Genomic DNA, 23,050 nt, shown 5'->3' with positions numbered 1-23,050 from the left:
CTACTGAATCAGCAGCACCACTTCCTGTGGCACGAGCAATAGGAAAACCTGGGACCTGAACAATAAGGACCCATATTCACTACAGGCATAAGCAGGAACAACTCCACTGGAGACAATGGAATTGCACTGCTTGATACCAATGGTGAAAATTGACTCCAAATTGCTGTTTTTATGCCAGCATTCTGAATTAAAAAAAAAAAAAACATCGGGCATAGAATCATAGAATCACAGAATTCCCAAACTATACATTGTACTTAAGCAGAACTGGTTACAAATAGGATGTTTTTCAGTGTTTTCTCATTAGATGTCTTTAAAATCCTGAAAAACAACTGATTTAATATCATACAGCAACAGACAAGGGTATAATAGTCAATCCCCCAATCTAACTCTAACCCAAACACCAGAGCCAAAGTTCAACCACATATAGGAGCCAAGCTTTCAATCACCTTGGACAGCCACCCTGGTCTTTATAGTGACCAGGAAACCCTGAGCAGGCCCAGGAAATTTGAGATCCACATGGATGTTAAAGTCAACGAACGCTACCAGCCTCTCTGTCTGTGAGGCAATTTGTGCAGGGAATAATGCAGTGCAACATGGTGAACCATATACCAGCAATGGTACTCCATCCGATCTTTATCCTACATACCCAATGGATGCACTCTATCAGAGCTAGTTTGGGAGCAAGATGTCTCTTACATTTTATATTGGACATAAACAGCACAGCCACATCATCTCCCCAACAATCCCCCTTTACATCACACTGTACCTAGTTCCCAGATGGAACCAACTGCACCAAAACCAGTCCTGCAGCATTATGCAGCCAAAGTAAGGAGCCTCATCCCTTATCAAGTCATGGATGATTACTGACTTATTCACAACCAGTCTTCCATTGAACAGCATGACCCCAAAGCTGGGATCCACTTCCAGTACCCTATTGTCCTGAGAAATAACAGGCTGTACAAATGTCTTGCTACAGGCCCCTGCCTAACATAAAATCTTCCTTCACATTGCTTCCTCCTGCCCATAACCATAGGGCCTGAGGACTCCAAGCCCTTGCAGCAGGCAGCAGCCACATTCTATACTCTTGGACACCCAAAGATGCCATTAAAGGGCTGCAACCAAACAAGGATGCGCCAAGCAAACTGCAAAGGCCATCTTCAGCAACTCTACCCTGCCACCCCAAATCAAATATGGTAAAATCCCAACACAACCAAGATACAAACACATGGCCCAAGTACACATCTAGGGCTTGTCTACACAATGGGGTAATGCACCACAGTGGTGTGATTCATTTCTAAAGCCCCCTAACTTGTTGCAAATTAATTGGCCTTTAGAGAGGGACTTTGTCAAGGCTTTTTAAGAAGTCTATTAAAACCTGAAAGAAAAATGCACTGACTTTTCCCATGTTATTAATATCCAAATCTCAGAACAGAATCAGGATTCCCAGTGAACTGATAGATGGTCAAGCCCAGTGTGCAGCCTCCTTACCTCCACAAGATGAGGTGTTGGGTTGAATCCACACATGAGGCAGACCTGCTGTTTACAGGTCGTACAGGTATTATAGTTGGATGGTTCCCTGGAGCCCACATTGATCTCTGATTTGCAGAGGGGGCACAAGACTCTTTCCTTCAGCACTTCCTTTGGCTTGATGACTTGTTCTGCTTTTCCTTGCTTTGTAGCTGGGGTAGTCCCAGCCCTACTCTGTGCTCCAGATGTAGCACTTGAGGCTCTGAGTCCAGCTTCTTTGCTGGCATCACTGAAGACAATTTTTGGAGGCACTTTGCCAGGGGACTGCTGACTTTGTAGGGTGGCCTCTGGCTGGACAGACATGAGTGTGCTTGCCTGGGTCAAAAGAGAAGCCCCAAACCCGAAGAGCTTTTCTGTGAGGCCCTCTTGGAGTTGCTCTTGTGCTGCAGCACTGTGGGGGGGTGCTGAAGTCTTTGCTGGGGAGTCTCCCACAGTCTGTCTCTGGTCACAGGCGGAAGGCTTTGCTTGATGCTGAGGGGAAGACCTCACCACTTCCTGAGGTGCAGCAGGTTTTGGCTGGCCTTGGCTGTGTTGTTCCCTCTGTGCTGTAGCTTGGGGTGATTTTGGTGACTCTGATTGCAGAACACCAGCACCCTGCCTAATGCCCGGCTGCACAGTTCCTGGTGGTTTCTCCTGTCCTGTCATTCCCAGGGGTGGAGGCTGGGGATGTTTGGCTGGGGAGTGGGATGGAGAAAGTGAAGGGGAATGTAGCTGCTGCTGGCTTTTGGAGCGAGGTGCGGTGGTCATGTCCATTCCCAAAGCTCTCTGCATCTGGCAATTCAAACATAACCATTCTTTCACCTACAAGACAAAAAAGATAATGCAGTGAGTGATGGATACTGACCATGATCAAGGACAGGATCCACACAGCCAGTGGCAAAACAAGCAGTTTTCTGTACCTGTCTACCAGCCTCACAGCTTACTGTTCAGGCTCTGCTAACTCTAGGAACATAAGTAAGGCACTATCAAAACCTCTCTATGCAGAGAAACATTTTGCTATTAGATAAGCACGAGCAGAGGGCTCCTTCAGGTACAGTTCTACTGTACCCCACCTGTGGCGAGAGACATGTGCGGAGAAGTGCACTGTACTAGTATGTCCAATACCTTACAGCAGTGGTTCTCAACCTTTTTGGACTCAGGACCCATTTATAAATGTTTATGGCCTGTCACAATGCAGTAAATGATTTGGGAGTGGAGGCCCTGGGGTGGGTTTGGTTGGCTCCTACCCCCTGGGGAAGTAGGATCCTGTCCAGCACTCACCCCACAGTGGCGGCTCCTGCAGCTCTTGTTCTGTGGGGCTGGCTGGGCTTGGCTCTCCACTTTGGGCATTGCAACTTCCGGGGTTGCAGTGCCTAGAGCCAGAACCAGGGTGGAGCGAGCAAGGCAGCCGCCCAGGGTGAAAAGCTGCAGGGACAGAAAAATGGAGGCATGGGGGGGGGTCACCTGCCTCCCCAGATTTCTGCCTTCAATTTAGCAGAGGTTTCTGAACTGCGGGGGGGCACATCCCAGTTTGAAAACCATCACCTCCTGCCAGAAGCCGGCTGATCGGAAGGCGGTGGGAGCCGCTCGGCTCACTCGGGCCCCTAGCTCTCTGCCCAGCAGCCCTCCCTGCTCTGCTCCCTGAGCCAAGCCACTTCTGCACAGCCGGGCACTACCCAGGCAGCAGCAAGCGAGTGCCTCAGGAAGCAGGCAGGCTACGCGGGCAGAGACTGGCTTCAGGGGGTGGCACCAGCTGGTGCTGGGCTCCTTTGGGGGCAGAGGCAAGAGTAAGTCGGGGCACAGCTCAGAGATATGCTGACTGCTCTGCCTGGGGAGCTTCATCTCTCCTGGGCAGGCAAACTGTTGACCATGAAAGCAAAAGGCTAGTTTTCACTCCCCAAAGCAGGATTTACTGGATGGAAATGAAAAGTATAAAATGCCTTGGCTAAGTGGCGATAAATGAAAAACTTCCCCTTGAGAGACATTCACTGTATCACACTAATGTCTGCATTAAGTTAATTAAAGAAGCTGTGAGACTTTCGATTCTAAGAATCCCCAGGACGCCCATGCAGCTGTACAAATATTAATATATAACACTGTTTGCAGGATAATCAGCTCTGCATACATAGTGCTTCTCTAAAAAAAGAAAAGGAGTACTTGTGGCACCTTAGAGACTAACAAATTTATTTGAGCATAAGCTTTCGTGAGCTAGGGCCCTAAAAAGGAAAACACCATTCACAAATGAGACCTGCCTAAGCCATAAAAGTCCTGGACTGTTAACTGGAAACTGAGATCGCTGCTGACCTGACCTTCAGGACACAGGATGTGCCCAGCACTTCTACCCACTGAACCATGAGGTGGCACACTGTACCTCTGCTCGTACGGAGGGCATGTAGAGCTTGCTTGGCCTAGCTAGAGTGGGTGCAGCTGACGCCAGTCGGCAAGAGATTCAGAACGAAGGTACAAGGTACAAATTAGTACCCCACTCACATAGCTTCACCTTCTATATGGGCGAGCCATGCACTTAGCCACGAGGGACAGACACCAACAGCAATCCTAGCTGGATGTACCAGAGCTAAATATGGCAAGGCAGTACCCACAGCATAGTTAAGTTATAACTGTATTTTTCCTCCTCCTAATATGCTCAGAAAAAAAAATGATTACTAGGTCCAAATATTCCTATTCATGGAAATGACAAGACTTTTTAAAATTCTGCTCTCAGCCTTAGTGATATGTAGTAGTAAATTTCACAGGCTAATTATGTGGTGCGTAAAGAAGTATTTCCTTTTGATCCGTGTTAAATCTGTTGCCTTTTCATTTCATTGAGTGACCCATTGTTCTTGTATTGTAAGAGAGTAAACTGGACTGCCTCACACCACTATTTCTCATAACCATTAATCCATATAACACCTAGCATTTTAGTTGCCTTTCTCTGGACCTTTTCCCCCATTATCTACTTTTTAAATCGGTTTCCCAAGTTTGAACCTAGAGAGGGTGTACAACTGATTTACAGAACTGTATTATAATATTTCAGTTATATTCTCTATTGCTGTCTAATACAGACTAACATTATGGGAGCTTTCTAACCCACTGCTGCACACTGAGCAAAGGTGTTTACAGAGCTGTCTGTAGAGATGCATGGATCTTTTTTCAGTTAGTGTGTGGGGAATCCTCAGTGTGTACGGGGAATCCTGATTTTTCTTGCACTTACGTACATGTCTTTTCAACTGCTTAACCCCTCGGTTGTTTAGGCCTGTAACACAGTGCCTGGAGGCAGGGCTGGCATTAGACTCACTAGGGCCAGGGCAGAAAATAGGGAGTTGCCCCCCACGGCAGGCATGTGTGATGATCTCTGGGGGCAGAGCCAGTGCTGGGTGCAGAGGCTTTGACACTGACCCACAGGCCGGGAGGTCCACTAAGGTGAGTCAGGAGGTAGAGGTGGCGCTCCTACCCCTATCCCCATTGCCCAGGGCTGAAGAATGTAACTTAGCTTCGCAGGGCCTTGGCAATTGCCCTGCTTGCCACCCTCTAACACCAGCCCTGTCTGGAGGGCCAGGCAGCATAGTGGTTGGTACACCTGACCTCCGGCCCCTTGCTTCCCGAGTCAAGGTGCCTCAGTCTTTTAGGCAATGGGGTGTGTGAACCTGGGCCCTCCCTCTCCGTTAGGTCCAGCCCAATGTCTTGAGTGTCAACCCCTGACCAGGGGGACCCCGAGCAGGGATTCTAAATCCAGTGCCCTGGGCTACTTCCTACCACCATCCCTTCGGTTTGGGGCATGGCCCTGTGACGTTATTGACATGACCCGCGACCGTATAGATCGTTGTTGCAACCAAGGTCATATAGTGGCACCAAATCTTGTACAAAGGAGGTCACGTAAGGTGTCCATGAAAAGGTTATGATTTGTTGGTTATGATTATGCTATTTGTATGCATGTATCATTTTTGTATTTAAAGTTGTAAGTATTGGCTCTATACTGTCTGTATTTCAAACTTGTGCTATGCTTCTGGGTGACACCCCAGACAATTTGGCGTCAGCACTGCCTAGCCTCCTTGATGGCCCATTAAGGACCATCAGCTATACAACTGACCCATTGAGAAAAGGCAGATACACCTTGTGACTCAGCAAGGCATGCAGGGACATGCCTATGGACAGAACTCTAAGGTTTTTCCATGCCATGTGCTGGGTGGCTTGTGGTTGGAACAAAGAAAGCACAAGACACATGGCAAAAGGATTATAAAAGGCAGCAGCAGCAGCAGCAGCAGCATCTCCATTTGGTCTTCAATCCTGCTTCTTATTTCTGGAGGAACCTTGCTATAAACTGAAGCTCTGAATCAAGGACTGAATGACCCATCCCAGCTGTGGATGTACTCCAGAGACTTGATTTGAACCTGCAGTTTATTCTATCACTGCTACAAGCCTGAACCAAGAACTTTGCCATTACTGTATGTAATTGATTCCATTTAACCAATTCTAACTCTCATCTATATTTCTTTCTTTTTATGAATAAACCTTTAGATTTTAGATTCTAAAGGATTGGCAACAGCATGATTTCTGGGTAAAATCTGATTTGTAAATTGACCTGGGTCTGGGGCTTGGTCCTTTGGGATCGGGAGAACCTTTTTTCTTTTACTGGGGTATTGGTTTTCATAATCATTCATCCCCATAATGAGTGGCACTGGTGGTGATACTGGAAAACTGGAGTGGCAAAGGGAATTGCTTGTATGACTTATGGTTAGCCAGTGGGGTGAGACCAAAGTTCTCTCTGTTTGACTAGTTTGGTGTGCAAGAGACCCCAGCTTTGGGCTGTGACTGCCCTGCTTGAAGCAATTTGTCCAGAATTGATACTCTCAGTTGTGTCCCACCAGAGGCAGCATTGCTACAGTGGCGTAGTCGTGCTAGGATCCACAGAACCAGGTCAATTAAGCTTTGGATCAGAACCCCCGCTATCCAAATTTGAATTTTGGTATTGAGAATTTGGTTGGTTAAAGAGCAGTGACCATGAGCCAGAAAGCATCAGCAGAAGCAATGAAACTGCAAGCCCTGAGAAACAGCCTGCAATTTGAACGTAATCAAAAACTGGCAGAAATTTGAATGAGAGAGAAGCAAACCTTGGCCCAACTGGAAAAGAAAGCTAAGGAAAGGGCTGCTGAAAAACAAAAAGAAGATGCTGAAAGAGAGGAAAGGGCTCATAAAAGGAACATGGAGCATATGGCTGCTGAGGAGAGGGTTGCCAGACTTAGGCTCCAAGTCAAATAAGCAATGGAAGACCAGCTGAAACTATATCCTCTTGGAAATCCAGTTTATAACAATGTTCGTATGTTGTACTACTCTGAGCAGTTGTCTGTGTTTAACCAGTTTTGCTATGGCCAGGGAGAGGGTAACTCTAACCTGAGAAAGGTGGCAAACAGCTGTTTGTCTGTGAATTAAGTTTCTGAATGGTTTCAGAGTAACAGCCGTGTTAGTCTGTATTCGCAAAAAGAAAAGGAGTACTTGTGGCACCTTAGAGACTAACCAATTTATTTGAGCATAAGCTTTCGTGAACTACAGCTCACTACATCCGGTGAAGTGAGCTATAGCTCACGAAAGCTTATGCTCAAATAAATTGGTTAGTCTCTAAGGTGCCACAAGTACTCCTTTTCTTTTTGCAAGTTTCTGAATGTCTGTCTAATGTCTCAGAAGTGAATCTGGAATTAGATCAAGCACAGAAAGAACTCATTGGTCAGGAAAATGTTTCTCAGGAACAGATTAAAGTGGATGGTCAGGTTAAAGCCCTAGCTGAGGAAGGAAAAGGTAGATTTTTGATGGGAGAGGAGGACAAGGAAATTTTGGAGGAGCCTAGGCAGCCTTGTGAGCTGATGGCTTTGTCTAATCAGCAGTTTGGGAAGGCAAGGATAGTGGAAAATAAGAGTCCCTATACCTTAGCTGTTTTCTGTATGGAGAATTGTGACAGTGAAGGAAATGTGCCTCTGTCTGGTAGGGGTAATGACTTGCCTATGGAGGGAGCAACCCCAGTCTCCAAGCAGTTGTCTGTGAACAGCCCTGTGTGCTGGGACAAGGGAAATGAGATCCCAAGCTGTGTGTCTGATAAAGGAGAATGTGTCTCCAGTTCTTTGTCTGTGGAGCAGACAGAAGGTGTCTTTCAGCCTGTGATGGTTGAGGGTAGTGCAGTTGTCTCAGAGTTGGTTCTGGATTCAACTAAAGCCCAGGAAGGGAAAGGTCCTAAGTTTGTGTCTTCTAGGGAGAATGGCACTGTAGCTAGGTTGCATCCAGTTAGTGTCTTAGAAAAATCCCAGAGACCAGACAATTCTGGTGCTTTGTATTTTGCCTGTTGCTAATGTGTCGCTGGGAAAGGGTGTAGCAACTCTGTCTAATCAGGGTGATATCCTAGCCAGGGCACAAGAAAAGCCTAAAGGTGATTTCATTGTGTTACCTACTGATAGTTTGGAAACTTGTAGCAAGAAGGAAAAATTTCTAAACTTGTGTGTAGCAAAGGAAAGGAGAATGCTGACCTTTTGACTATGAAATCTAGCAGTTTGCCTAGCAGTTTTTGTGTGTAAAAATCCACCTGATAAGTCAAAGGTGATCCTGGATGTAAGTGAGACCCAGAAAGAGTCTGTTGTTGCTCATGAAAGTGTTTCTTTAGAGCAAGGCCTAGGTCAAGAGGGTAAAGGCAGAATTTCTGTGTGGGGTGAACTGTTGCTTAGAGAAGCTCCTAAGAAAAGGAATCCTCATGGTAATCTGTGCAAGCAATTTGCTGCAACTGAAGGGTGTGGAAGTGATTTAATCAAGGAAGTTTCTGTTCCTAACAGTCAGAAATTTTCTGTTGTGAATGGATCCACCGACTTTCCTTTTGAAAGATCCAGTGTGGATAGCTTTGAAAAGGCCTCAGATAGTGTAACATTATTGGGACAAACTGGGACCGTATAGATCATTGTTGCAACCAAGGTCCTGTAGTGGCACCAAATCTTCTATAAAGGAGGTCAAATAAGGTGTCAATGGAAAGGTTATGATTTGCTGATTATGATTATGCTATCTGTATGCATGTATCATTTTTGTATTTAAAGTTATAAATATTGGCTCTATACTGTCTGTATTTCAAATTTATGCTATAATTCTGGGTGACACCCCAGACAATTTGGTGTCAGCAATGCCTAGCCTTCTTGATGGCCCATTAAGGACAATCAGCTATACAATTAACCCATTGAGAGAAGGCAGATACACTCTTGTAAGGCATGCAGGGACGTGCCTATGGACAGAACTCTAAGGTTTTTTCATGCCATGCACTGGAATGATTGTCTTTGGAACAAAGAAAGAAAGACCAAATGACAAGAGACTATAGAAGACTGCTGCAGGTCCTCCATCTGGTCTTCAATCCTGGTTCTTGCCTCTGGAGGGACTTTGCTACAAACTGAAGCTCTGAACAAAAGATTGAATGACCCATCCCAGCTATGGATGTACTCCAGAGACTTGATTTGAGCCTGTAGTTTATTCCACCACTGCTACCAGCCTGAACCAAGAACTTTGCCATTACTGTATGTAATTGATTCCATTTAACCAATTCTAACTCATCTATATCTTTTTCCTTTTATGAATAAACCTTTAGATTCTAAAGGATTGGCAACAGCGTGATTTCTGGGTAAGATCTGATTTGTATATTGACCTGGGTCTGGGGCTTCGTCCTTTGGGATCGAGAGAACCCTTTTTCTTTTACTGGGGTGTTGGTTTTCATAACCATTCATGTCCATAATGAGTGGCATTGGTGGTGATACTAGGAAACTGGAGTGTCTAAGGGAATTGCTTGTGTGACTTATGGTTAGACAGTGGGTAAAACCAAAGTCTTCTCTGTTTGGCTGATTTGGTTTGCCTTGGTGTGCAAAGGAACCCCAGCCTTGTGATGTAACTGCCCTGCTTTAAGCAATTTGTCCAGAATTGGCACTCACAGTTGTGTCCCACCAAGGGCAGCACTGTTACAGTGGTGTAGTCATGCTTGGATCCATAGAACCAGGTCAATTAAGCTTTGGGTCAGAACCCCATCCTATCCAAATTTGGATTTTGGTATTGAGAGTTTGGCTGGTTAAAGAGCAGTTGCAATGGGTGAGCAAAGAGCATATGAGTGCCTTGACAAAAAAGCCCTGGAAGATTTGTGTTCAGAAAAGGGGATAAGCTTTAAAAATAAAGCTACAAATCAAGAACTGAGAGATCTGTTAATAGCCAGTGATCAGGAGACAGGAGCACAGCCCTTACCTGATGCTATAGAAGCTGCAGAGGCAATTATAATGCAAAAGGCAGCAGATAAACTGCAACTTGAGCATGAACAGAAACTAGCAAACATTTTATTGCTGGAAAAGCAAAAAAATGCTGAATTAGAGAAGGAGACTCACAAGATGCAACAGGAGATGGCTAGACTTCAGCTCCAAGTATTGGATGAGCAGAGAAAGTCATCGTCACCTGGTACTCTGCTTCCCCGCAACAACAAAAGAAACTGGGAAAGGATCTGTCCCATTTACAAAGATAGTGAAGACATAGAAGAGTTTTTGTCTACCTTTGAATGCCTATGTGTTCTGCATGAGATCCCAAATGAGCAGCAAATACCTGTCCTGCCAGTGAATTGAGGGAACAAGAAGCCTTAGATTATGTGCTGTTTAAAAATTCTGTGTTAAGGCGATTCAAGGTCACTCCTGAGTCTTACAGGGTTAAGTTTAGAAAGTTTAAAATGTCTAATGATTGTACTTTTGTAGAATGTACTCATAAGCTGATGGGTTTTGTTAAAATGTGGGTTGTGGGAGCAAAGGCGCATGAGAGTTTTAAAAAACTGCTGGATCTAATAACTTTGGAACAGTTCTTGGACATTGTTCCTCACCATGTGAGAGCAGCTGTGTGAGATAGGGACCCTGAGTCAGTCCTACAGGCTGCAGAATTTGCAGATGCCCATGCCCAAAACAGGGTTCGGGAAGGGTATAAACCCCAGGGGAAAATTAATCACCATTCTCCCCAGTTCAAGGGGAGGGAAGGATTTAAAAGTAAACCTGGCCCTGACTCTTATAAAGGAGCTCATGGGGGCCCAGAGGGTACGAACTCTCACCTCAAGAATAAACTGGTTACATGCTATCACTGTGGTGTGCTTGGCCACATGAGACCAGATTGCCTGACCCTGAAGGGCAGCCCCAAACCAGCAACCCCAAATGCCACAGTAAATGCTAATCCTATAAAAACTCACAGGCAAGCCACACAGAGCCCAGTGCTGGTGCCCTGTGTGTAAATGCTGTTTCTGTGGTCTCTGAAGAATTTGACCTTAAAACTCATATTAAAGCTAAATATGGGAAAAATAATACAGAGTTTATTAGCAGTGCAGAAGTTAATGGAGTAAGGTGTATGGTGTCACGGAGTGTGGGGGAGTCCACGCCCTGCACCCCTCTTCCTGGGATTCACTGAGACTCTAAGCCAGCCAGTAAAACAGAAGATTTATTGGACAACAGGAACACAGTCCAAAACAGAGCTTGTGGGTACAACCAGGACCCCTCAGTAAAGTCCTTCTGGGGGAGCAGGGAGCTTAGACCCCAGCCCTGGGGTTCCCTGCGTTCCTCCACCCAGCACCAAACTGAAACTAAACCCCCACAGCAGGCTCTCTCCTGCAGCCTGTGTCCACATTCCTGGGCAGAGGTGTTACCTCCCGCTCCACCTCCTGGCTCAGGTGACAGGCTCTCAGGTCTCCCATCCCCAGGGCACATTCCCAGGTCAACACTCCCCCTCCCTGCTGCATCACATCGTCACATCTCTCCCCCCTTCAAGACTGAACTGAGTGGGGTCACTCTGACCAGTGACCAGGGGAAGTTCGGGGCCCCCTCTCCGGGACAGCGCATGCGCTATCAGGTTGGCACTTCCCTTCACATGGACCACGTCCATGTTGTAATCCTGCAGGAGCAGGCTCCACCTCAGGAGTTTGGCTTTGGCTCCTTTCATCTGGTGCAGCCAGGTCAGGGGAGAGTGGTCAGTGTACACTGTGAAGTGTCGCCCGAAGAGATAGGGCTCTAGTTTCTTGAGGGCCCACACCATGGCCAGGCATTCCTTCTCGATGGCCGCGTAGTGTTGCTCCCGGGGTAGCAACTTCTTGCTCAGGTACACGATGGGGTGTCTCTCCCCCTTTTCATCCTCCTGCATTAACACCGCCCCCAGTCCCGTGTCTGAGGCATCGGTGAACACCACAAAGGGCTTGTCAAAGTCTGGGTTTGCCGGAACTGGGCCACTGACCAGAGCCTCCTTCAGTGCCCGGAAAGCCTCCTGGCACTGCTCGGTCCAGACCACCTTGTCTGGCTTCCCCTTCTTGCATAGCTCAGTGATGGGGGTGGCTATGGTGCTAAAGTGGGGCACAAATCTTCGGTAGTATCCTGCCATCCCAAAAAAGGGCTTGGACCTGCTTTTTGGTGTGGGGAGCGGGCCAGTCTCTGATCACCTCCACCTTGGCTGGTTCCGACTTTAGGCGGCCGCTCCCCACCCGATGGCCCAGGTAAGCTACTTCAGCCATCCCCACCTTGCACTTCTCCACTTTTACAGTCAGCCCAGCCCCCTGGAATCGGTCCAGCACTTGTCTGACCTGGGACACATGGTCCTCCCAGGTCTGGCTAAAGACAGAGATGTCATCAATATACACCACGGCAAAACTCTCCATCCCCCTCAGTAGCTGGTCCACTAGGCGCTGGAAGGTGGCCGGCGCTCCCTTGAGGCCGAAAGGCAGGGTCAGGAACTCATAGAGCCCCAGAGGGGTGATAAAGGCCGATTTCAGCTGGGCATCTGCATCCAGCGGCACTTGCCAGTAGCCCTTTGTAAGGTCCAAAGTGGTAAGGTACCGAGCTCCTCCCAGCTTGTCTAGGAGCTCATCAGGCCTGGGCATGGGGTAGGCATCAGATACAGTGATGGCATTGAGCTTCCGATAGTCCACACAGAACCGGACCGACCCGTCCTTTTTGGGGACAGCACCATTGGCGAGGCCCAAGGGCTGGCAGATGGCTGGATCACCCCCAAAGTCAGCATGTCCCAGACCTCTCTTTCTAGGTCCTGAGCAGTTTTCCCTGTGACTCGGAAGGGGGAGCATCTTATCGGCAGGTGAGACCCTGTCTGCACCTGGTGGACAGTCAGATTAGTGCGTCCAGGCTGGTTGGAAAACAGCTGTCGGTACGGATGCAGCACCCCCCTGACCTCAGCTTGCTGGGCAGGGGTTAGCTGATCCGAGAGGGGAATTGTTTCCAGGGGGGAACCAGCTCTGATCCCAGGGAATAGATCCACTAAAGGGTCATCTCCCTGCTCCTCCCAATGTCCACACACGGCCAACACCACATTCCCCCTGGCATAATATGGCTTCATCATATTCACATGGTACACCCGGCGGTGGTGCGCCCAGTTATACAGCTCCACCACATAGTTTACCTCATTGAGCTGCTTGACAACCTTGACAACCCAGGTCCCAGGCGGCCTGTAGTTTGTTCTTTCTCACGGGGATGAGAACCATCACCTGATCCCCGGTGGCGTAGGCGCGGGCCCGTGCCGTGCGGTCATACCAGACCTTCTGCTTCTTCTGGGCTCTGGCCAGATTCTCCCTGGCCAGGCCCATGAGTTCAGCCATTCTCTCTCGAAAGATCAGGACATACTCCACCACTGACTCTCCATCGGGAGTGGCCTTCCCCTCCCACTCGTCTCTCATCAGGTCCAGGGGGCCCCTTACCCTCCTGCCATATAACAGTTCGAAAGGCGAAAATCCAGTAGACTCCTGGGGCACCTCCATGTACGCGAACAGCAGGTGAGGTAAGTACTTGTCCCAGTCCTGCGGGTGCTGGTTCATAAAGGTTTTCAGCATCATCTTTAGCGTCCCATTGAACCTCTCCACCAGCCCAGTGGACTGGGGGTGATAAGCTGAGGCCCGGTTGTGCCGGACCCCACATTTCTCCCACAAGCACCGGAGCAGGGCTGACATGAAGTTGGACCCTTGGTCTGTCAAGACTTCCTTGGGGAACCCCACTCGGCTGAAAATGGTCAGGAGTACATCTGCTACGGTGTTTGCTTCAGTGGAAGCTAAGGGCACTGCCTCGGGGTAGCGGGTGGCGAAATCTACCACCACCAGAATGTATTTCTTCCGCGACCGGGTCATCTTGCTCAGAGGCCCCATGATGTCCATGACCACCTTCTGGAAAGGCTCCTCTATGATGGGCAAAGGTCTCAAAGCCGCTTTCCCCTTGTCCCGGGCCTTCCCCACCTGTAGGATTCATACAAGGTTTATGCGCTTGGCAACATTCAGGGCACACCCGGAGTGTTGTGCTGGACCTGTGCACACACAGCTTCTCTCAAGGGCATCAACCTTGGAATCTCGCCAAGATGACATGAACCGTGGGAAGCCTCTCAGGACTGGGCTCAAGGCCCGAGAGCAAGGAATGCGGTAGATAGAAATTGGTAAATAAGAATGTTAAACAAAGCCAGTGTATTCCTTTTATCTGTTGGAGAATGTAATGCGCGGGGGGAGAGAGAGAATAAAGGGGAAGGTAGAAAGCTGACAGGCAGAAGCCTGTTAGCAGAGACCAGCCGCTTGATTGCTAAAAGCTGTGTTCCGTCTTGTCATTGAACCGCCACACCCACCCTCTGACAGGGGTCACAGGATCGGCAATACTGCCGGACTGTGGTAAAGACCCCGGGCCAGTAAAAGTTCTGTAGCAACCTCTGCCGGGTGCGCCAGATTCCCTGGTGCCCTGAGAGGGGGATGTCATGGGCCAGGTACAGGAGCTTGAGGCGATACTTCTGGGGTACCACCAGCTGCCTCCTGATCCCACAGGACTCTACTTCCATTGTGGGAGCCCATTCTTGGTACAGGAACCCCTTCTCCCACAGGAACCTCTCCTGGCAACCCCTCCTCATGGTCCGTACCACACTGAGGTCGGCCAGGTCCCTGAGCTTCCGCAGGGAGGGATCTTTCCTCAACTCGGCCTGGAACTCAGCGGCTGGGGAAGGGATGGGGACCGGTTCCCTCTCATTGGCCGGGTCTGAGGCCACAGCTTCTCTGAGCCTTGCCCCTCGGCGCTCCCTCCCCACCAGGGTAGGGTCCTGCGCCTCCGGTGTGGTACCCTCCCCAAGGTCAGGGCGCAGTGCCCCTCGCCGGCTCTGGCTACGGGTCACAACCAGGGCAGTTTGGGGCTTGCTTGGCCAGTCCTCTAGGTCTCCCCCCATCAAAACCTCAGTGGGCAAATGGTGGTGCACCCCCACATCCTTGGGGCCCTCCTTGGCCCCCCAATTCAGGTGTACCCTTGCCACGGGCACCTTAAATGGGGTTCCATCCACCCCCGTCAGGGTCAGGTAGGTGTTGGGCACCACCCGATCTGGGGCCACCACCTCGGGCTGGGCCAGCGTCACCTCCGCGCCCATATCCCAGTATCAATTGACCTTCCTCCCATCCACCTCCAGGGGAACAAGGCACTCTCTCCGGAGGGACAACCCCGCGCCCACCCTGTAAACGGAGCACCCTGAGTCCAGAGCATCCAGCCCTCTGGCGGAGCTGGCCTGGGGTACTCTTCCCTCCGGAGCAGGTGGTAAGCTGGCAACCCCCCTTGCCTGGGCCGTCTTCCCCTCGTCCAGCTGGGTCCCTACCCAGTTAACTCTGGGTAGGTTGGGTCTGCTCAGTCTGTCCCTGAGCCTGGGGCACTGGGTCCGTACGTGGCTTCTCTGGCCACAGTGATAGCAGCTCAGGTCACATTGGTCCCCTCGAGCGGGTCGGAGGGGCCCGACGCCAGGCGTTCCCCTTTGGAGGGGGTTCTCCCTATTTCCCCGCTGGGAGGTCCCATGTTGACTCTCTCTCTGCATCGGGGGGGGGGCCTGTTCTTTTGGGACTCCTCCCTGCTACCCCCGACCGACTGTTCACAAACTCATCGGCCAGCTGCCCTGCGTGCTGGGGGTTCTCTAGCTTTTTGTCCACCAACCACAGCCTCAGGTCGGAAGGGCACTGTTCATACAGTTGCTCCAGTACAATTAGGTCAAGCAGGTCCTCTTTAGCTTGGGCCCCAGCTGTCCACTTGCGGGCATATCCCTGCATTCGGTTGACCAGTTGTAGGTATGTGACCTCAGGCGTTTTATGCTGACTCCGGAACCTTCTCCAGTACATCTCGGGGGTCAGCGCAAACTCACGGAGCAGGGCCTGATTGAACAGTTCATAGTCCCCTGCCTCCGCCCCTGTATTCGGCTGTACACCTCCACGGCTTTGGCGTCCAGTAAGGGGGTGAGAAACGGGAGTCTGTCTGCAGAGTCAACCCTGTGCATCTCACAGGCATTCTCAAAGGCCGTCAGGAAGCTATCTATGTCCTCCCCCTCCTTCCGCTGGGCCAGGAAGCACTTAGCAAAGCTCCTTGCAGTCTTGGGTCCCCCCTCACTCACCGCAGCCGGGGACCCACTGCTCCTCAGCCTGGCCAGCTCCAGTTCATGCTGTCTTTGTTTCTCCTTCTCCTGACGTTCATGTTGACATTGTTTTTCATGATCCTCCAGCTCCCTCATTTTCATCTCCCTCTCCCATTCCAGCCGCATCCGCTCCAGGGATGGGGAGCTCCGCCGGGAGGATCCCCTGCTGGCTGCCGGGGTCAGGGTGCCCTCAGTATTCGCTGGGCTTCCCCCAAACCCTTCCCCAGGCATAGGTAGGAAGGGTCTCGGGATGTCCTCGGCAGCAGTCTGACCCCTCCCAGCCCAGTCAGGCCCCAGGGCCCACACTGCGTCCACTGGGCGGCTTCCCTCAGGGACAGGGATCGGGTCATCCAAGCGATCCCTCTCCTCCAACTGGGCAATCAGCTGTTCCTTGGTGGACCTCCCAATGCGCAGCTCCCTCTGTCTGCACAGGTCCACCAGGTCACTCTTAAGGCGTTTAGCGTACATCTCCCTGCTGGCCATTCGCAGGCCGGGCAGCTTTCTACGGTTTCCAGGAAAAACCCCTCGTGTGCCAGTCCTTCTTGAGGTCACCACCTCTTTGCCAGGGTCAAGCTGCAGACTCCTCCACCCCGGGACCGCTCGCTGCAATCCCCCGGGGGACCCTGTTACTGCAAAAGTCCTTCTCTCTGGTCACACACTCCCAGGGGTTAACCACCCCCTGAAACTGTCTCTCTCTGAATCTTCAGCACGCCTGGTCCCCATCAATCCCCCTTCGTTTTACTTGTTCCCCAGTCACTTACTGCAGGAAGCGCCGTTCACGGGGTGCAGTACATCCCACCGCTGCCACTAGGTGTCACGGAGTGTGGGGGAGTCCAGGCCCTGCACCCCTCTTCCTGGGATTCACTGAGATTCTAAGCCAGCCAGTAAAACAGAAGGTTTATTGGACAACAGGAACACAGTCCAAAACAGAGCTTGTGGGTACAACCAGGACCCCTCAGTAAAGTCCTTCTGGGGGAGCAGGGAGCTTAGACCCCAGCCCTGGGGTTCCCTGCGTTCCTCCACCCAGCACCAAACTGAAACTAACCCCCCCGCCCCCAGCAGGCTCTCTCCTGCAGCCTGTGTCCACATTCCTGGGCAGAGGTGTTACCTCCCGCTCCCCCTCCTGGCTCAGGTGACAGGCTCTCAGGTCTCCCATCCCCAGGGCACATTCCCAGGTCAACACTCCCCCTCCCTGCTGCGTCATATCGTCACATATGGCATGGAGGGACACTGCAGCAGATATTACTTTGGTTAAAGCAAGTCTTGTCAGGGAGGAAGATTATTTGCCAGGTGAAAGTGTAACTGTTGTAGCCTTACCTGAGTATTTTGTCAGGGTGTCTTTGGCTAAAATCCACCTTAAATGGAAGGGATTTGAGGGCACCATGATTGTGGGAGTGAAAAACACAATTCCTAAGGATCTTATGATTGGAAATGATATTAAAGCTATGTTCAGTCAAGTTAACATAAACCAGGCACAGGGGAGGATTAATCCTGAGGTTGTGTCTATGGAGGGTTTCTCCAAAAGTTTGTCTTTGGAGAGTAGCTGTTTGGCTGTGAATGAAGTGTCTCAATGTTTATCTGATGTCTCAGAAGTACATCTGGAATTAGATCAAGCGAAGAGAGAGGAGCATAAGGAAAGTTTGAATGAGCCTAGGCAGCCTTGTGAGCTGATGGCTTTGTCTAATCAGCAGTTTGGGAAGGCAAGGATAGTGGAAAATAAGAGTCCCTATACCTTAGCTGTTTTCTGTATGGAGAATTGTGACAGTGAAGGAAATGTGCCTGTGTCTGGTAGGGGTAATGACTTGCCTATGGAGGGAGCTACCTCGGTCTCCAAGCAGTTGTCTTTGAACAGCCTTGTGTGCTGGGACAAGGGAAATAAGATCCCAAGCTGTGTGTCTGGTGAAGGAGAACGTGTCTCCGGCTCTTCTTTGTCTGTGAAGCAGACAGAAGGTGTCTTTCAGCCTGTGGTGGCTGAGAATACTGCAGTTGTCTCAGAGTTGTTTCTGGATTCAACTAAAGCCCAGGAAGGGAATGGTCGTAAGTTTGTGTCTGCTAGGGAGAATGGCACTGTAATTAGGTTGCATCCAGTTAGTGACCTAGCAAAATCCCAGAGACCAGACAATTCTGGTGCTTGTATTTTGCTGGTTGATAATGTGTGGCTGGAAAGGGACGTAGCAACTCTATCTGATCTTGTGCCCTTGTATCCTAGCCAGGGCACAAGAAGAGCAGAAAGGTGATTTAATTGTGTTGCCTACTGACTGTTTGAAAACTTGTAGCAAGAAAGAAAAGATTCCTGAACTTGTGTGGGGCAAAGGGAAGGAGAATGCTTCTGACCTTTCATCTAGTGAGTCTGTGAGTTTGCCTGAAAGGGGATTGTGTAGGAATCCGCTTGACGGGCCAAAGGTGATCCTGGATGTAAGTGTCATAAATATACAGAGAAGGGTAGCATAAAATCCCTCCTTGGTAGCTGTACTAAATCGGTTTACCTCTAAGGGGTTAAGAAGCTCAAATAACCTAGTTGGCACCTGACCAGAAGGACCAATGAGGAAAGAAGATACTTTTAAATCGGGGCAGGGAAGGATTTGTTTTTGGCGCTCTTTGTTTGTTCCCTCTCTGAATGGAGGGAGAGACCAAGCAGGTACAACATCTCTTGAAAACATACCTGGAATGATCCATCTAAAATTACAGAAATTGTAAGCAGGCAAGGAAATGCGTTAGGTTACCTTTTGTTTTAGCTTGTGAATTTTCCCTATGCTAAAGAGGTAGTTTCATTCCTGTTTTGTAATTGTGAAGCTGAGCCCAGAGGGGAATCCTCTGTGTTTCAAATCTTTTTGTTATCCTGTAAAGTTACCTTCCATCCTGATTTCGCAGGTGTAATTCTTTTATTTTTTCTTTATAAATAAATTTCTTCTTTTAAGAACCTGATTGATTTTCAGTGTCCTAAAGACAAAGGGTCTGGTCTGTGCTCACATTGCTAACCAATTGGTTGGTATATTATTCTCAAGCCTCCCCAGGAAATGGGGTGAAGGGGCTTGGGAGAATATTTTGGGGAGATAGGGATTCCAAGTGACTCTTCCCTGAAATTTTGTGTAAATCACTTGGTGATGGCAGCAATACCATCCAAGGACAAGGAAAGGAATTTGTGCCCTGGGGAAGTTTTAACCTAAGCTGGTAAAATATAAGCTTAGGGGGTCTTTCATGCAGAGTTCAGAGTAGTAGGTGGGGGGAGGGGGGAAACCCTGACAGTCAGTGAGACCCAGAAAGAGTCTGTTGTTGCTAAGGATGGTGTTCCTTTAGAGCAAGTCCTAGGTAAAGAGGGTAAGGGCAGAATTTCTGTGAGAGGTGAACTGTTGCTTAGAGAAGCTCGTAGGGAAAGGAATTCTCATGGTAGTCTTTGCAAGCAGTTTACTGCAACTGAAGGGTGTAGAAGTAAGTTAATCAAGGAAGTTTCAGTTCCTAACAGCCAGAAATTTTCTGTTGTGAATTAATCCACTGACTTTCCTTTTGAAAGATCCAGTGTGGACAGCTTTGAGAAAGTCTCAGATGAAGTAAAAGCTGTTAAGAAATTTGAACAGCCCTATAACCAAGTAGCTGTGCTTGACCAGTTTGTTCAGAAGACAAGGTTGTTAAGAGACGAATGTCTCCAGGCTAATTCTTTAATTGAGCAGTCTATGCTTCAGGGTCTGCAGCGGGTGAACACACCTAGCCAGCAAAGGAATTTCTGTAAGCAGGAAGTTTCAGTTTTCAACCTTCTAGGAAAAAGGTGGGGGTGGGGGAGGGAAGAACCCATTCTGGCTGAAGGGAAGAATTAGTGTCCAGACTTAAAACTGGTAGCAGCTATGAATCTAAAAGCTAGTGGCTGTGTTTATGCAAATTACCTGGCTGACAGGAAGAAGAAAGACTTGCTAATAGCTGTTAGCACAGAAAGCATACCCAATCAGCCAGTGAATTCTGTTCAGCAAGAGAAATCAGGGTTTCTTTCAGGACAAGGGGAAAAAAAAGAGAACTTGATTTTGCAAAGGGAAGCCACAGGGTAACCCTAAAAGGCCCAAACCCCAATGGTATTGAGCCAAAGGCGTGGCATAACAAACATGATTGTAGATGGACACTTGCAATGAATGTGTTGTTATTGCTAATGGTAATTTTTGTAACTAATGTGTTGCTATTACCAAGAACTGTAAACATGTACAATGTGCCTAATCTTTTGAAAAAACTCTTGAACGTGTTAAAAGGATTACATGAGAACACACTTTATGTTAAAAGGCCTTGTTATACTAATGTTGCACAGTTAGTGCCTGTAAACAGTCTTGGAACTTTTCACAGGAGAAAAGACATTCCAGACCTAATGTGCTGTATGAAAAGGGAAACTGAGGCACACTACCATATTGCTTTCACAGCTAAATGCCAAGATTCCTATACTATGGACAACATTAATATCTACATTGTCTTGATATTAATTGGGTTCTAAACATTTGCCAGAGCTTGTATGGATAAAGTAGCTACGTTCTTTAGCTCTTGGCAAGATCACATGAAACATACAGGAAGCATGCTGCAAGAACAGATCCAATCCGCTATTGTTCTAACCAAGTCTTACCTTGAGTTTGTAAAGAAATTCAGTCATGTTATTGAACATGACTTTGATAAACCATTTCTGTTATACACTGATATGGCTTCTAACCCAATACTGGCTGTAGTAAGGCAGAACCAAGGATGGGGAGCTCTTGGGATGCAGTCTGTGATGTTTGTGTCATCCCTTCCTGCATCAATTTTGCGTTGGGGGTGTGACATTATTGACACGAACTGTGACCATATAGACCGTTGTTGCAACCAAGATCCTGAAAAAGCAGCAAACAGTCCTGTGGCACCTTATAGACTAACAGACATATTGGAGCATAAGCTTTCGTGGGTGAATTCCCACACGTAGTAGAAATTTCCAGGGGCAGGTATAAATATGCAAGCAAGAATCAGGCTAGGGATAATGAGGTTAGTTCAATCAGGGAGGATGAGGCCCTCTTCTAGCAGTTGAGGTGTGAACACCAAAGGAGGAGAAACTGCTTTTGTAGCTGGCTAGCCATTCACAGTCTTTGTTTAATCCTGAGCTGATGGTGTCAAATTTGCAAATGAACTGAAGCTCAGCAGTTTCTCTTTGAAGTCTGGTCCTGAAGTTTTTTTGCTGCAGGATGGCTACCTTTAAATCTTCTATCGTGTGTCCAGGGAGGTTAAAGTGTTCTCCTATAGGTTTTTATATATTGCCATTCCTAACATTTGATTTGCGTCCATTTATCCTTTTACGTAGGGACTGTCCAGTTTGGCTGACATACTAGCAGAGGGGCATTGCTGGCACATGATGGTGTATATTACATTGGTTGACATGCAAGTGAATGAACTGGTGATGGTGTAGCTGATCTGGTTAGGTCCTGTGATGGTGTTGGTGGTGTAGATATGTGGGCAGAGTTGGCATTGAGGTTTGTTGCATGGATTGGTTCCTGAGTTAGAGTTACTATGGTGCGGTGTATTATTGCTGGTGAGAATATGCTTCAGGTTGGTGGGCTGTCTGTGGGCGAGGACTGGCCTGCCTCCCAAGGCCTGTGAAAGTGAGGGATCTTTGTCCGGGATGGGTTGTAGATCACTGATGATGCGTTGGAGAGGTTTTAGCTGAGGACTGTATGTGATGGCCAGTGGAGTTCTGTTGGTTTCTTTCTTGGGCTTGTCTTGCAGCAGGAGGCTTCTGCGTACATGTGTGGCTCTGTTGACCTGTTTCCTTATTTCCTCGTGTGGGTATTGTAGTTTTGAGAATGCTTGGTGAAGAGCTTGTAGGTGATGTTCTCTCTGAGAGGGGTTGGAGCAAATGCGGTTGTACCTCAGCGCCTGGCTGTAGACAATGGATCGTGTGGTGTGTCCGGGATGGAAGCTGGAGGCATGAAGGTAGGCATAGCAGTCAGTGGGTTTTTGGTATAGGGTGGTGTTAATATGACCGTCACTTATTTGCACTGTGGTGTCTAGGAAGTGGACCTCCCATGTAGATTGGTCCAGGCTGAGGTTAATGGTGGGGTGGAAGCTATTGAAATCGTGGTGGAATTCTTCCAGGGTTTCCTTCCCTTGGGTCCAGATGATGAAGGTGTCATCAATGTAGCGTAGGCAGAGAAGGGGCATGAGTGGACAAGAGCTGAGGAAGCGTTGTTCCAGGTCAGCCATAAAAATGTTGGCATATTGTGGGGCCATGTGGGTGCCCATAGCGGTGCCAATGGTCTGGAGGTATATACTGTCACCAAATTTGAAATAATTGTGCATGAGGATAAAGTCACAGAGCTCAGCAACCAGTTGTGCTGTGGCATCATCAGGGACACTGTTCTGACAGCTTGTATTCCATCTGTGTGTGGGATGTTGTGTAGAGAGCCTCTACATCCATGGTGGCTAGGATGGTGTTTTCTGGAAGATCACCATGCATTGTAGTTTTCTCAGGAAATCAGTGGTGTCACGGAGATAGCTGGGAATGCTAGTGGCGTGGGGTTTGAGTAGAGGGTCCACATATCCGGACAGTCCTTCAGTGAGAGTGACAATGCCAGAGATGATGGGGTGTCCAGGATTTCCGGGTTTGTGGATCTTGGGTAGTAGATAGAATAACCCTGGTCGGGACTCTAAGGGTATGTTGATTTGTTCCTGTGTTAGTGTAGGGAGTGTCCTTAGTAGATGGTGCAGTTTCTTAGTGTATTCCTCAGTGGGGTCTGAGGAAAGTGGCCTGTAGAATTTGGTATTGGAGAGTTGTCTGGCAGCCTGCTTTTGGTAGTCAGACCTGTTCATGATGACAACAGCACCTTCTTTATCAGCCTCTTTGATTATAATGTCAGGGTTGTTTCTGAGGCTGTGGATGGCATTGCATTCTGCATGACTTAAGTTATGAGGAAAGCGATGTTGTTTTTCCACAATTTCTGCCTGTGCATGTCGGCGGAAGCATCCTATGTACAGGTCCAGACTGTCATTTCAACGCTCAGGAGGAGTCCATGTGGCACCAAAGATCCTGTAGTGGCACCAAATCTTGTACAAAGGAGATCACGTAAGGTGTCCATGAAAAGGTTTGCCATTACTGTATGTAATTGATTCCATTTAACCAGTTCTAACT

General features: G+C 48.6%; 1 protein-coding gene across 6 annotated transcripts in view; it reads right to left on the bottom strand.

Annotated features, from left to right (window-relative positions):
- BSN (bassoon presynaptic cytomatrix protein) overlaps window positions 1–23,050 on the bottom strand; it is a 479,044-nt gene that overhangs the window by 338,796 nt on the left and 117,198 nt on the right. For all 6 annotated transcript variants that reach the window (XR_006292516.1, XR_006292515.1, XR_006292517.1 and 3 more), the window contains exon 3: window positions 1,489–2,328. Coding sequence is in view for 3 of the 6 variants with exons in the window: in XM_043552315.1 (XP_043408250.1) it covers window positions 1,489–2,328 (840 nt within the window). In the remaining 3 variants the exon portion in view is untranslated. The remainder of the gene's footprint in view (window positions 1–1,488; window positions 2,329–23,050) is intronic.

Source organism: Chelonia mydas, chromosome 7, assembly GCF_015237465.2.
Source record: "Chelonia mydas isolate rCheMyd1 chromosome 7, rCheMyd1.pri.v2, whole genome shotgun sequence".
Classification (NCBI taxonomy): Eukaryota; Metazoa; Chordata; order Testudines; family Cheloniidae; genus Chelonia; species Chelonia mydas.
This window is presented reverse-complemented; position numbering and strand designations above follow the sequence as displayed.